At 45.7% G+C, this 14,729-nt stretch overlaps 1 protein-coding gene across 1 annotated transcript in view; it reads right to left on the reverse strand.

The window, feature by feature from the left end:
* SOS4 (pfkB-like carbohydrate kinase family protein) overlaps nucleotides 1–14,729 on the reverse strand; it is an 85,167-nt gene that overhangs the window by 53,270 nt on the left and 17,168 nt on the right. Inside the window, exon 5 of the mRNA XM_086487315.1 lies at nucleotides 11,020–11,093. Coding sequence (XP_086343441.1) covers nucleotides 11,020–11,093 — 74 coding nt within the window. The remainder of the gene's footprint in view (nucleotides 1–11,019; nucleotides 11,094–14,729) is intronic.

The raw sequence follows: 14,729 nt of genomic DNA on the forward strand, positions 1-14,729 counted from the left end.
AGCCACAGGGAGAAACCATGTTGGATGCAGGTGCTGGCCCTTGTTGAAGAGTAGGACCAAGACTTTGTTGTATTTGTCGCAATCCCTTGAGGTAGTAGCAGTCCTTGTCCTCATGTCCACACTTTTCACAGAAGTGGCAGTAAACCCGAAGGGGGCATTCATGTGGAAGGTGCCCTGGAGAGCAGCATGAGCTACACCAACCAAACCATAGCCTTAGTCTCCTGCTGAGACTTGAGCACTTCTAGCTCGCGCTTGATCTGTTCCAATGCCTCGTGATGTGGAGGCTTCTCTTGTCTATAAGAGAAGGACCTCTCCTCTTGATGCGCTCGTTGTAACTTTAGGGCTTCCAGTTCCCTGCGTAAAGAAGTTAACGGATCAAAAGGACTTTCCGAAAACACTGAGGGGGTCTCTACCTGAGGGAAGTTGGTGAACAGCTTCCTAGCTCCCTCTATCCTAGTAGCAGCCGCGACAAACTCCTCCAAAGTGGCTCAGGTCAGAGACTCTCTCGGAGTTTTTGCTGGGAAGTTTTGGGGAAGACCCTTCTCCACCCACTTCTTAACCATAAATTCCCCTGGTTGCTGAGGAAGCTTCGCAACCAGAGACTTGGTTTTAGTCATGAGTTCTGCAAAAGTCTCCTCTGGCTGGAGCACCATGTTGGCCAACTCATCCAAAAACCTTTTCCTGGAAGTCACCTGGCCTAAATGTTGCACAAAACTGTTGTCGTAAAGTGACCCATGTTGCAAAGTGGTTCTCTGAAAACTGACTATACCACTTGTCTGCTAATCCATCCAAGGTAGATAGAAAGAGTACCCAATAAGCATCCTTTCTATTAAGACCACGACCTCTACAGAGAGATACAAACCTCTTTGCATGGTCGTCTGCATCTTCTGAGGAGAGTCCCTTGAAAGAAGGAAACTTGATGTTTACCTTGGCCAAAACACTGGTCAACGCCTCCATGGCCTCTTGCTCAGGAGCCCGTTGCTCAATAGCTTGTTGTAACAAAATGGGAGAAAGGTTTACTGGGGAAGGAGACCTGGAAGATGTAGAACCGGATGGAGGAATGGATGATGCTGTATGTGGAGGTATGGGTGATGAGGTTGGTGGACTTCTACTAGGTACCAAGGGTTGACTGTAGTACTTCAGAGGACTCAGTAGTGCGCTTTGACGCTCTAATGACCGCCTTGTATGTGTCATGCAGTGACCACAAACCCAACCAAGCTTTGGGCAAGAAGACCTTTAACTGGCTGAACACAGGTCTAGACTCTACTAGACTAGGCAAGTGACTAGACCACCTGGCTGGACCAGGGACGAGGAAGGACTAGACCAGGACAAGAGCTTGGTTGGACCAAGGCGAGAGAGGTCCAGACCAGCAGGGCGAGAGACTAGGGCAGCTAGAGTAAGCTGTCTAGGGCGAAACTGGACCATACCAGCAGGCTGCACTGGGCAAGGCGAAGTAGGCAAGGCTAGGTAAAACCCAGCTAGCTCCTCGATTTGTACCTCAACAAAGAGTGAGACTTCAGTTGAGGTCCCACCGGGCGTGCCAAAAATGGGAGTTGTCGTGCTCTCTACAGTAGGTGCTCCTCAATGCAATGTGCATGACATCTCACTCAAAACAGAATGGAAACACAGGAAACAATAGATAACAGCAAATAAACACAGAGACACAACAGCAGACCAGAACATATGGACTCGACTATCTCAAAGGAACTGATACAAACTCTGGCGTGGCAGCACACCCGGCTCTAGCCCAGAACTCACGGGTACAATGGGGGTGTCAAGGCTCAGATGTGCAGGGATGGTGCAGCCGTGCTATGTGCATAGACTCACACTCTAGACGACGACGTTGGACCATATATGAAGAAGATGATAATCATGACCCAACAGCTACTACTCACATGTACAATCGTAAAGAGCCACCAACAGCTCATAAATGTCAGCCATCTAAGTCTATCCCCAAACTGAGTGGTGGTGGTGACCTGGCCACGATGTCCAATAGACCACCGTCCGTATCCCTGCCACGTGTTACTGCCCAACCCAGAGAGTCCGTCCAATGTGAACCAGACCAGACCAACTGTACTAGCTGTGTGTCCTGTGAAAGTGACACTGTAGCCTGCTACAAGAGTCTGGAGTACCGGCTTGTACTGTGTTGATGCAAATAAAAAGAAATACCTAAAGGGGCGCCAAGGTTTGGGGCCAATACTCTAACGATTTAGGATGTTTGGTCACTCATTAGTTCTACAAAATCCAGCAACCCATTTGGCAACATGCACTATTGCATCTTCTCACGCTTGTAGACAGCCAGCTAGAGAGCAGCAACGAGCTTTGTTCTACAAAGAACGAGAGTTACAAGATCGTTTGGGATGCATATACCCACAACTTGAAGAGTTTATAGAAGATGAGTTCTAGGTGAGCGCGAGTTTAACACCAAAGAGACTCTTACTCTCATTAGTTCTACAGATCCAACGACCCATTTGGCTACATGCATTATCGCTTCTTCTCACACTTGTAGACAGACAGCTAGAGAGCGGCGACAAGCTTTGTTCTGCAGAGAACGAGAATTACAGGATCGTTTGGGATGCATACACCGACAGCTCGAAGAGTTTACACGAGATGAGTTTCTGGGTGAACGCGAGTTCAACACCAAAGAGACTCTTAATTACATTCAGATTGAGAAATCTCTATCATGCGTCAGTATCGACATGGATATCCAAAGCAGATAGGATGAATAAGGATTTCTTTGCACATTTCACAGAGCATCCCAAGGGAAATTATATTAGGGCCTTGCGTGATTCAATAGATAGGTTGCACACAGATCCTAATGAGGTTTTCAAATTAATGTGAGCATTTGTTTTCTGTTATGGATCAGTCGACTAATGATGTTGTACATGCCAGATAGGAGGTTTGGTCTCATGTTCAGCAAGTGGTTACGGAGGCTATCTGCTCCTTTCACTTTGCAAGAGATATGTGATACAATGGTTGGTGTTGATGGTGCATCTGGTCGTGGAGAGCATGGGTTAACTCCGCAGTTTTTCTTGCAGTTTTGGGATATGCTCAACCCATTTATACTTTCTGGCTTACAACGCATTTTTTGACACTGAAGAGACTTTTTTCCCTGCCATCAATAGGTGGAGATACGTTGTCCCTCGAAAGTGGAGGCTCATCACTCTCATGTCTTCCATGTATAAGATCTTTGCTTGCATTATTAGTATGAGTTAAGACCATTTCTGCCTGATCTCATCCATGCTTTACAGACAGGTTTTGTACAAGATTGATGCATTTGGACAACATCTTCACATTTTATGAGGCAATTAAGTGGGCAAACCAGTTAGGACAGCCAGTAGCTATCATGCTTCTTGATTTTGAGAAACTGGATTTCCTCTTACTGTACTACCTCCAGTATTGCCACGATTAGAGGCCACATTGGGTGGAGTTTCCTCTATCTCGCTTAGTCCGATAGGGATGTCCCTTCGCAGCTTACTTGTTTTTGTTTTTTGCCGAGGCCATGTTGCTTTTCTAACATCACAAATTCCATAGTTGTGAGGTCTTGCTATATCTTTGGATGGCTTGTCGAAGTCGTTGGATCAGGACTATGCACATGACACTTTGCTCTTTGTACGTTATAACACACACACTTTCGACAATTGACACGATGCTCTCACTACCTTTTGCTTGGCCAGGGGTGTACTCATCAACTAGAACAAGTCTTTTGGTTTTCTTGTGGGAGTGATGAGGACTGTCGGTGGGGTGTGCAGGACAACTACACATGACTGCCCAAAGGACACACATGCAAATACTTGGGTCTTCATGTTAGCATTGTTGTGTCTGTTGAGCTAGTTTTACAGTCTATCAAGAGGAAGCTTTGCCATTGGTCTTCCTTACATTTGTCTTTGGCTAGTAGAGCCCTTGTGGTGAATCATGTATTTCTTGCAACAGCTTGGTTCACTACATCCTGCATGGTTGTACACTCTGGAGTCATGGCACATTCACACCGCCTAGTCCGTAACTTTCAGAGGAGTAGTTTAGACGGATCTACAGGCACACGGCTAGAGCTCATTGGGACACAGTTATACCGCCTAGAGAGGAGAAGGCTTGGGGATTATTGATCCAAAGATGGAGAGCAAGGCATTACTTGCCAAGCTCATAGTATGCAGATTTTATCTTGCTGTTAAGCCTTGGAAACAATTTCTATACCATGCTTTGTCACGTGCCTCTCCTCGTTTTGGTCTATGGATAGTACCGATGCTTGGTGCCCCACCATTAGATTCATCTTTACAGACGTTCCTTTGGATATGTATTGTGTGTCACCCTTTATGTGCTGCTTATTGAAGATTTGGAGGGATTTGCGCCTTGCTTTGATTCAATACCCACCTTCTTGTATGGAGGAGTTAGAGAGGCAACCACTTGCTTGGAATGCATGTGACAGATTTGGAAAGAGGTCAGCTAGGAGAGAGCACACATATCAATTGGGCTAGATAGGATGATGGTCCAATAGCTTCTTTATGTCGTTGATCAAATGCTTCCTTGGTTGGTGCAGAGGCCATTGGTGCTACCAACGGGATCCATAGAGGAGTTGCTGCCCATATGAGAGAGATTGATAAGGCTTGCCGCTATTCCTGCTTATTCGCATGGCTACATTGGGAAACAGAGTGTTTAACCTTCTCATCAAGGCTGGTAGGCGAATTTTCAACCCTAATTCTGGCGCCCGATTGTTGCGTAGCACGGGATTATGGAGTTTGGCATTGCACTCACTGGCCATCATGGCTATCACATCAGATTGGTTTTTCAGGGTGAGGTTGCCTCTCGAGTCTCGATCAACAGTTGGATGCTCATTGGCAGCTTGTTAGAGTGGGTGGTAGGCTCTATAGAGAGGCGCTCTTGTATTGACCATGTTTTCACTATAGAGGAGGCACCGCTTTGGAGATTGTGGATATGGTAGGGACGGCCCTTGATTGAGTTGGACCGGGATCCTCGTGAGTGGCAATGGCCTTCTTTGCAGGCTGTTGGGACATTTTTTTAGTATATCGTTTCCCTTGGGATTAGGCTTACTTAGAAGGGCATGCCATAGCATATGAGAGCCGAAGGCTCAATAGTGATGAACGAGTCTTGGGAATTTATGAGAAAGAGCTTTTAGCTGTTCTACATGCCCTAGATACATGGAGGCACTACCTATTGGGGACTCCATTTATCCTACGAACCGACCACCAAAGTCTCAAGTATTTCATGACGTAAACCAAACTTTCCGACAAACAAATGAGTTGTGGACACGACACCTGCCTCACCGTCCACGTTAGTCAGAGGTATGGCAAGATCGACGCATCTTGGTCATGCATTTGAACCCTGAGGATTGGCCATAGGATATGTTATTTCATGTGGATAATTGCGCATGTAGGATTGCCTATTGACACTTGGGCTATAATCATTGGTCATGATCTGACTTGCCAGAGATATACTTTGCAGCTTGAGTCTCTAAGACATTGTTCTAGGTTTGCCCATATGCTTCGCCAATGTGGAGACAGTTTGTTTTTTGTTGATTAGAGTGGACATTCATGATGAGTTTGTAACTTTGTAGCATGGGGTGGGGGGTAGTTGCATGGCTTTTGCAATTTCCGGGGTCACTTGACTTTTTTCAAAGCTCACCAATAGATCCAGTTTTCATGCTTACTTCATTGGGATATAGGCCACGCACTCTACAGATGCTTCCAGATATAGGTCATGAGTTGGACCTCTACCAGCGGGATAGATTTTTTACTACAATCTGCAACATCACTCTTTGGACCATGTGGAAGGCTCGTGCTCATATTATGGGCTCACGGTCTTCTCCTACATGTACCACTTTGACAGCTATTTGGACTGAGCTGCTACATACTATGGATACGTCAACAGATTCCTCCAGAGCAACACACGCGTAGATGCTCCTTTCTTTAGACATGGGCGAGATCTTCAATTCTTTTCGGTCTGGACCGTCATTATGCACCTCCCCACTGGTTCATTTTGCATTCCTCACATGGGCCACCTTGATGTCTACATAGCCCTCACATGGTTATCATTTTTTTGTAGATCCTCTAGGTGATAGGCCATTGAGCATCTCCGAGGTCTCTATTGTACACAATATACAGCCACTTTTCTTGCACAGAGAGAGAGAGAGAGAGATTCACCGAAACAACACTCTCGGCAATAAATTGATGATCATTACAATGGGAGGTCTGGTTATTACAATGGGGTTTCTTATATTACCCTCAATTGAACTGCCCGACCCAATTCTCATGTCAAATAAGTAAAAAATTCCTAAAAATGGCAAAGTAAATAAATAGGACACATAGGGTATGCAATTGAGATAGAAACAAAAGCAATTCTAGAGAGAGAGAGAGAGAGAGAGAGATTTTGCACACTAGGGCATGTTCTACAAAATTTGTTGTGCCACATGCGTCTCTCCTCCCATAACAGATTCCTCCAGAGCAACACACGCGTAGATGCTCCTTTCTTTAGACATGGGCGAGATCTTCAATTCTTTTCGGTCTGGACCGTCATTATGCACCTCCCCACTGGTTCATTTTGCATTCCTCACATGGGCCACCTTGATGTCTACATAGCCCTCACATGGTTATCATTTTTTTGTAGATCCTCTAGGTGATAGGCCATTGAGCATCTCCGAGGTCTCTATTGTACACAATATACAGCCACTTTTCTTGCACAGAGAGAGAGAGAGAGAGATTCACCGAAACAACACTCTCGGCAATAAATTGATGATCATTACAATGGGAGGTCTGGTTATTACAATGGGGTTTCTTATATTACCCTCAATTGAACTGCCCGACCCAATTCTCATGTCAAATAAGTAAAAAATTCCTAAAAATGGCAAAGTAAATAAATAGGACACATAGGGTATGCAATTGAGATAGAAACAAAAGCAATTCTAGAGAGAGAGAGAGAGAGAGAGAGAGAGATTTTGCACACTAGGGCATGTTCTACAAAATTTGTTGTGCCACATGCGTCTCTCCTCCCATGCTGCAACATGCGCTGCTCTCCCACGACTATTTTTGGATGCTGGCTGCTCTCGCAAGTTTGCTCTGCCGCCGCACGCCGACATGGTCCCCCCAGTTTCTACTGCTCGCTGCTTCAAAGACACCCCCCCCCCCCCCCCCCCTCAATCCTTTGTCGGCTGCCTCTGTGCCTTGTGACGTTTCCTTTTCTGCTGTTTTCGCTTTCTTCACCCAGGTTTCTTCGATTCTCTGTTTTCTGCTTGTTTGTATGTTTGCGACTTGTTTGTTTGTATGCCTGCTTGTGGATGCCTGTGCTGCTTGTGCCTGTGTGTGTTTGCATGGTTGCCTTTGAGGGGGGGGTGTGTGTGTGCCAAGCGCGTCACATGTTTCTATCGCATGTTACTTCCATTCTCTCGTTGCGGCAGGCTCAAGACTTGGAAGTTGTTTTCACTGAGTCGGAATTGTATGCCAGCTTGCTTGATTTAGGTCGATGGAGAGCTCTTGGTTGGGATGGTCTCTCTGTGGAATTCTTCTTGTTTTTCTGGGATTATTTGAAGTTGCCTCTAGTGTTCATGATGAATACAGCTTGGGAACAATAGAAATTACCCTCCTCTTGGAAAGAAGGTTTGCTCAAGCTGATCCCTAAGCATGCATTGTGTGAAGAATTTTCACATTGGCGGCCTATTTCACTTATGCCTGTGGTATATAAATTAATGGCAAAAATGCTTGCTAACCGACTCAAATGCTTTCTGCATGAAGGCTTGCATCAATCTCAATATGGCTTCATTCCGCCACGTCAAATTACTGATAACCTCGCAAATGTCATTATTGGTATGGAATATGCAAAATATACTCAACAGGATGTATTAGTCATGTAGGTTGACATTGAAAAGGCATTTGATACTGTTCTTTGGGATTACATTGCGGATACCATGCGACATTTGGGCTTTGGGCCTAGGCTATCCCGTGTCGTGCTTTTCTTGTATGCAAACAATACTTCTGCAGGCTTGCTGGATGGTTCTCTCACAGAATCTTGGCCTTTGGAACAATCGGTACGGCAGGGCTGCCCTCTGAGTGCTTTGCTTTATGCGATTGCTACTCATCCCTTGTTTATGTATTTGGATTCTTTGACCTCCACTGGTAGGCTACATGGCCTTACTTTACCTTCTAGTCGACAGTTTGCTGGTCGGGCTTATGCAGATGACTCTTTGTTCATGCCTCGTAATAATTATGATGATGTACAATAGATTATGCATACTCTTCACTTGTTTGGATTGGCAACAGGTCTCAAAGTTAACTTTTGCAAATCCAAGCTATTGCCTCTGAAAGAGTGTGACTGGCATAAGATATTGTGGCCTGGGGAGATTGTTCCTCCCCATGTTCTGGTTCGCCATTTGGGTTATCCGCTGGGTTGGAATGTATCGGCTATGAAGAAAATGGATTGGGTGTTCCAACGTCTACATTCCAAGTTGAATTATTGGAAATTGTCCACGTGGTCACTTCATGTGCATCTCAGGATTGTCCAATGCATCCTAGTGGCTTATGTGCAGTTTTACTTGCCTTTGTTATCCTGGCCTCGGTTGAGATTTGAAGTCTCTCATGTCCAATATTTTAGAACATTTTTGGCGGACCTCGTCTACCAAGAGGGGCATTCGGCTTCTATCTATGGACAAGCTGTGTTCTCCCAAGCGGCTTGGAGGGTTTAATATTTTGGCCTTGAGACATCATCTTGTGGCTCGGAAAGCTATGTTGTTGCCAGTTTTGGTGGAGCAGCAGCAACCCTGGGCTCTCATGGTCACACATTTATGTGCGCACATTGTCACCCCTTCTTTTGGTCATTGGAAACTGACTTATTGGGATGTTGTTTTTGGGAAACTTGAAGGACACATTCCTGGATGTCCCTTTACTTCTTCTCTAATTGTTGATTGGAAGGTTGTCACTTCGCAATTGGCTTGGGATGGTCGACAATCCTCTGGAGGTAACTCTCTTCGCTTGGAGAGTTTGCATTAGAGCAGGGTTTTTGCTTCGACTTTGGTTCAACGGTCTCCTCGCCAAGCGTATTTTCTTTCCCAAAAAGATGTCTGTCAAGTGCATCATGTGGTTGATGACTCGGGTTATGTTCTTTCTTTCGCTGATGCCGTCTCCCGCTTTCGGCTGGGTCTTCACTATTCTCCTCTCTGGCGGGAGATTCAAAACATGCTTGCTGCTCATTCGCCCATTCTTCCTCTAGATGAAGACTCTCGCTTCTCTGATTGGAATCTGGCTACTACTAGGTTGGACTGCATCTCAGCTGCCATTGTCTATGCCATTCTTCAATCTGATGTATGGATTGTGCATCGGGTAATCAGCTATGGTCGCTTTCCGAGTCATCCTTGTGGTGGCAACACACATTGTCTCGTATTTGGCAGAGTCATTTGCCTTTGAAGAAACGTGGTTTTTTGTGGCGGTGCTTGGTGGGAGCTCTACTTGTTGGCAGTGTGTTGCATGCTCGGCATATTGCGCCTTCCCGCTGCCCAGATGCCTTGTAGCTGACGAGACAGTGCCACACTTACTGTGGTGTTGTCGTCACTCCTTCATTCGGCAAGTGTCGACTGCTCTTCGGCTGCGTTTTTCTTCCGGCTCTTTTCACAGACGATTTTGGCTTTTTGGAGTGCTTCGGTCACAGCAATCTCAGTTTGCGGTGTTCTTCACCTGGGTCAGATTTTGGACTATGTGGGCCATTTGGCATCATAGGAACTCCTTAATGTTCCAGGACACTCTTGTTGACCCCTTTCCCTATTTCAAAGTATCTCTTGGTCAAGCACTGCATTTTGCCTATGACGCTGGAGACATTGCTCTTGAAACCTACAGGATTTATTTTGACTGTTTCTAGCCTTCGGAGCCTCATAGAGCTCCGTGTTTTGTATCCCTTTCTTTTCGTGGGTTTTCCTCGCTTTGAGGTTTCCCACTTGTAAATTAATCAAAGCAGATTTACAAAAAAAAAAAGTGTGTGTGGCTGCCTGTTTTTGTATGTTTTGTTGTTTGTTTCCATGTTTGTTGGAGGCAGTTCTGGAGGGGTTTGGAGCGGTTTGGAGTGGCCAAGATAGAAGGTTTTTGCCTCAACTTCAGCTTCTTCTGCAAGTTGAAGAGGGCCATAACCCTGTTGATTACTGCTAGGGATGGCTCAAGGCCATCTCTCTCCTGGACGTTTAATGCAGAGTCGCTTTGCAGTGGTGTTTCTTTTGCTAGGATGTGTTGTTCTCACAACCTTGGAAACCTGGAGTCTGTTATTGGGAGATTCTCTGGTGGAGTTTTCGTCCCTCTTGTCGACTTGGGTGGCCTATTTCTGCTTCAGCTCTCTGTTACTTTCTCCCCTTACTCCCTTGCTCCTGGTTTTTGCAGTATCGCCCATCTTTTGTAGCTTTGTATCCTGGTAGTTTTTCCCCTATGATTTGTGGTTGTCGGATATTTCAAGGGGGTTTTCACTATCAAACCCATTTATCTGTGTGCCTTCGGGCAAATGTAACGCCTTCAGGGTTGTAATTCATTTACGTAACGAAAGGGTACCAAGCCCCACTTTCTTTTGCAGAGAGAGAGAGAGAGAGAGAGAGAGAGAGAGAGAGAGAGAGAGAGAGAGTGCTCTTTGTTTGAGAGAGAAAATAGAGGGAGAATCTGCCAAGGGGAAGAGAACTGTTTTAGAGAGTGGAACAGCATAAAGAGAAAATCAGCACTCTCTCGAGACGGTGGAGAATCTACAGAGAGTCAATGCGCTGCATGAGAGGATTCTTGCTACGATTGGCATGGAGCACCTTTCTGGAAAAAGAATAAAGTCCCTAGCTACGCTTTGAAAAAGAAGGTTAAAAAAAAAGATTACTTCTTGTGTGAAATAGAAAAGCTTCTGAATAGAAACAGTAATATCGACTAATTGAACCAATCTTCTAAGTTTTAGAGTTGACAAATTTAGATTAAAAATTGAGCACAAAAACAGAAATGCTCCTACGCCCATACCCATCTATCAATACCAAAGAATCGGTAATCAAGCACTGTGTGTCTCACGCACCTTTTCAGAGTACACAGGTACAAGGTTTTGGGGAATGTAGAAAGTGCCTTCATCACCCATAACAGGATCACACACTGCTCAGAGCATAAATTGCAAAATTAGTTACAAGGCCAAATTTGCTTCGAACAAACTAACAAACTTAGAGACAACAAAAATTAGATAAACGTTCTTTCAAGCCTTTCATAAACAGAGCTACAAAATTGTTGCCCTTATGTAGGGTAAACTGCTTTCATAACCCTAGAGAGGGACTCAGCCACACTAATCGTGCATGTCTCCAACCAAAAACAGGATGAAATTTCATGACAACATGATGCCTGGACAACACCTCAGTAAAGCCTCTTTCACCTAATCAGAGGTATAGTTGTACTAGGTTGGAAGCATAATGCAGTATTGTAAAGAAGCTCGGTTCAAAAATATGGTTCGCAAAGAATGCAAAATGAATGTGATGCAGTACCCATACTTGCTAGCCATACAATAAAGGCATCAAGTACAGAAATCCAATGAATATGTGTAATTGTCTTTGTGTGTGTGGGTGTGGGTGTGGGTGTGGGTGTGGGTGTGCAAGCGCACACATAGTTGCTTCTTTCTTTCTTTGGGCCAGATTGCTCTGGACAACTTGGAGAACTCATGTATCATTGCAAAGATGTCAATTGCTTCACCTTTCTCGAAATAGCCCTTCAACACTCGCTTCAGTTCAGTTTTGATTTCGAATCTTGGATGAGTGTAGCAGGGCTACAGTGTCACTGGCACGGACAGGCAGTTAGTCATTGTTAGTCACAGTTGGCCAGGTTTCACACTGGATGGACTCTCTTGCCAGATCGGTGACACGTGGCAGGGATACGGGTGGTGGTCCAGTCAACACTGTGGCCAACGCACCACCACCACAGTTCAGAGATATGCTTAGCTGGATTAGATATTGGTGAGCCGTTGGTGGCTCTTTATGGTTGTATATATCCGTAGCTGTTTGGGTTTTATGTATGATCTACTTTTGTGTGGCCAGTTCTCTAGAGTCTCTTATCAGAGTAGTACACAGCACGTCTGCACTATCCCTGCACAATTGAGCCTCGACACCCCCACTGTACCTATGAGATCTGGGCTAGAGCTGAGTGTGCTGCCACGCCAGAGTCTATATCAGTTTCTTTAAATTTGTCGATGTTCTTGCTGTTTGTGATCTGTTGAGTCATACTGTTGTTGCTCTGTTGTTCTTTGTCTTTTGTGTTTTTATTCTGTGGAGTGAGATATCACGCACATTGCACTAAGGAGCACCCACTACAGAGGGCACGACACATTATCTCCACTACAGGTGCTCTCATTTTTGGCACGCCCGGTGGGACCTCAACTGAAGTTTCACTCCACTGTGCCTACAGGTCGAGGAGCTAGCTCGTTTAAGCTCTCGCCTGTGTTAGTCTGGACTAGCTTAGTCCAGCTTGGTATGTCGAGCTCAATACTAGTCCAGCTAGTCTAGTCACTCGTCCTGGTCTAGTCCCCTCTCGTCCAGGTCTAGCCAGAGTAAGAGTAGGCTGGGTCTAGTCCTCTCTCGTCCAGGTCTAGCCAGAGTAGGCTAGGTCTAGTCCTCTCTCGTCCAGGTCTAACCAGGAGGTGGTCTAGTCACTCGCCCTGGTCTAGTGGAGTCTGGTGCAGTAAGTGAAGGTCTTCGTGCTCAAGGCTTGCGTGGGCTTGTGGTTACTGCATGACACATACAAGGCAATTAAAAGAGCGACAAAGCCCACTACTAAGTCTCTTGAAGTACTACCACCGGAAGCGCCAACCCTTCGTGCCAAGCAGAAGTCCACCAACCCCATTACCCCTACCTTCTCCCTCAACCAGTTCTACACCTCCCCAATCACCCCCATCAATAAACTTCTCACCCACTGTGTTACAGCAAGCTTCGGTGCAACAAGCTCCTGCACAGACAACCATGGAAGAGCTCACAAGTGTCCTAGCTAAGGTGAGTATTAAGTATCGCCCCTACCCACTACACCTCGCCCTCTCTACCCGGCATCGCTACCATCCATCACCCCTACCACTACCTCTCTACCCTGCATCGCTACCGCCAACAGGTACGCCTTGCACAACCCATCTCCTCGCCCTATCTTCCGCTACCCCTCGGCATGTCCTTTTCAATTAAGGCCCTACAGAACCCTGTCGTACTCCCCTCTCCTCTCAGCTATCGCACAGTTCATTCAGTCTTTTAGCGTGCAGTGGATATATTGTTGCCCTCATAAACATCTATACGGATATGAATGTATGCTTCTGTGGGATTGCAGTTGGAATGAAAACTATTGTGGTAAGAAGTATACATACAGCAGTATATAGCATACAGTAGGAGAACAGTAACCAGAAGAACATTATAAGAATACAGCTTGCTGAGTGTACTTTTTTGAGTGGTTACTGAGATAATATGGCAAGTAGTACTCGGCAAATACGACGGGAGGTTTTGCACAAGAAGCCTACGCGCAAGGAAATGGAAAGTAGTTTTGCAGAGGAAGCCGAATCTGATCACAGCAACCATGGTGTTACTGAGATGACTTCCAGTGAAGCCAGTGACGAGAGCTACAGAATTCCCTCTCACATGGTGGATCCGAATTCCAACTCAAAATCAGAATCAGGGCCGTCTAGCAGCCCAGAGGTGGACCCTAGAAACATGAAAAAGGGGGCACAGCATATGTTGCATCATGCCATCAGCGGACCTCCTAAGGCTAAAAGTCAGGCACCTTTAGCATTAAACTTTCACCAGCAGCTACCTCATCCTTCTCTGAAGGATATCTTTTCTCATGATCAATTGCAACAACTAGGTCTGACTCCATTAGCCACTGCAGAGTTACCCACTGATGTGCCTCGAGATATGGTGCACAAGCTTTTGAATCGTTTTCCAAAAGTGCGGGGCCACAACCTTACCCCTACCAGGATTGGTCATGCATTGGGCATGACCACCTTCCCATCTTTGAAACCAGCCACACGCACATACTACAAGCTTTAGAAAGATGCCACAGTACATGCGTGTCAGGAGTTGCTACACTCTGATCACCCAAACTATGCGCGGAATAAAGAGTTGTGGAATGTATTTAAGTATTACTTTTTACTTAGAGATGCCAGAGAAACAAACAAAAGTTTTCCCACTATGTTTTCTCACTATAAGGACTCTACTGTCTGATCCACACAATACCTTGTGGATTTCACCAGATTCTTTATACATCTTGCAGTCTCGGGCTAAGTGGTTTTGAGCCCAAGTGCAGTCAGTACAGTCTAGCTTTCGGTGCTTTGCAGCTCCTATGCTCGCTTGGGTGATTAACATACATATAAGCCCGGTGCATGTGGATGCCGAGATGCAGAGTACGCACTCCAAAGTAAAGGGAAAATCGATAGCCCATACAGCGGGTCTACTTGAGAAGAAAACGAAGAAAAGGCCTAGAGTGGTGAAGGATACAGCAAAATCTTTAATGCCTTTGCCAGTTTCTAAGAGTCGACAGCTTCGAGTGAAGCATCCTGTACGACGATCATCATCTACTCCCGCTACTGGTTCTGGGACATGCTCGGATGCTTATGATCAGACTATGCATGTTACAGTTGTGGCTTCTACAGTGTGTGTTCCTCTACCTACTTCTGTCATTTTCACTCCATTACAGTGACTAGCTCCCAAGCCACAATTGGAGTTGTTTCTTCTCCTATGCCTATCCCTGTTTTTGCAGCCACTCCACCCATCTCTACTC

Source organism: Adiantum capillus-veneris, chromosome 2 (genome assembly GCF_014529385.1).
Source record: "Adiantum capillus-veneris isolate H3 chromosome 2, ASM1452938v2, whole genome shotgun sequence".
NCBI lineage: Eukaryota > Viridiplantae > Streptophyta > Polypodiopsida > Polypodiales > Pteridaceae > Adiantum > Adiantum capillus-veneris.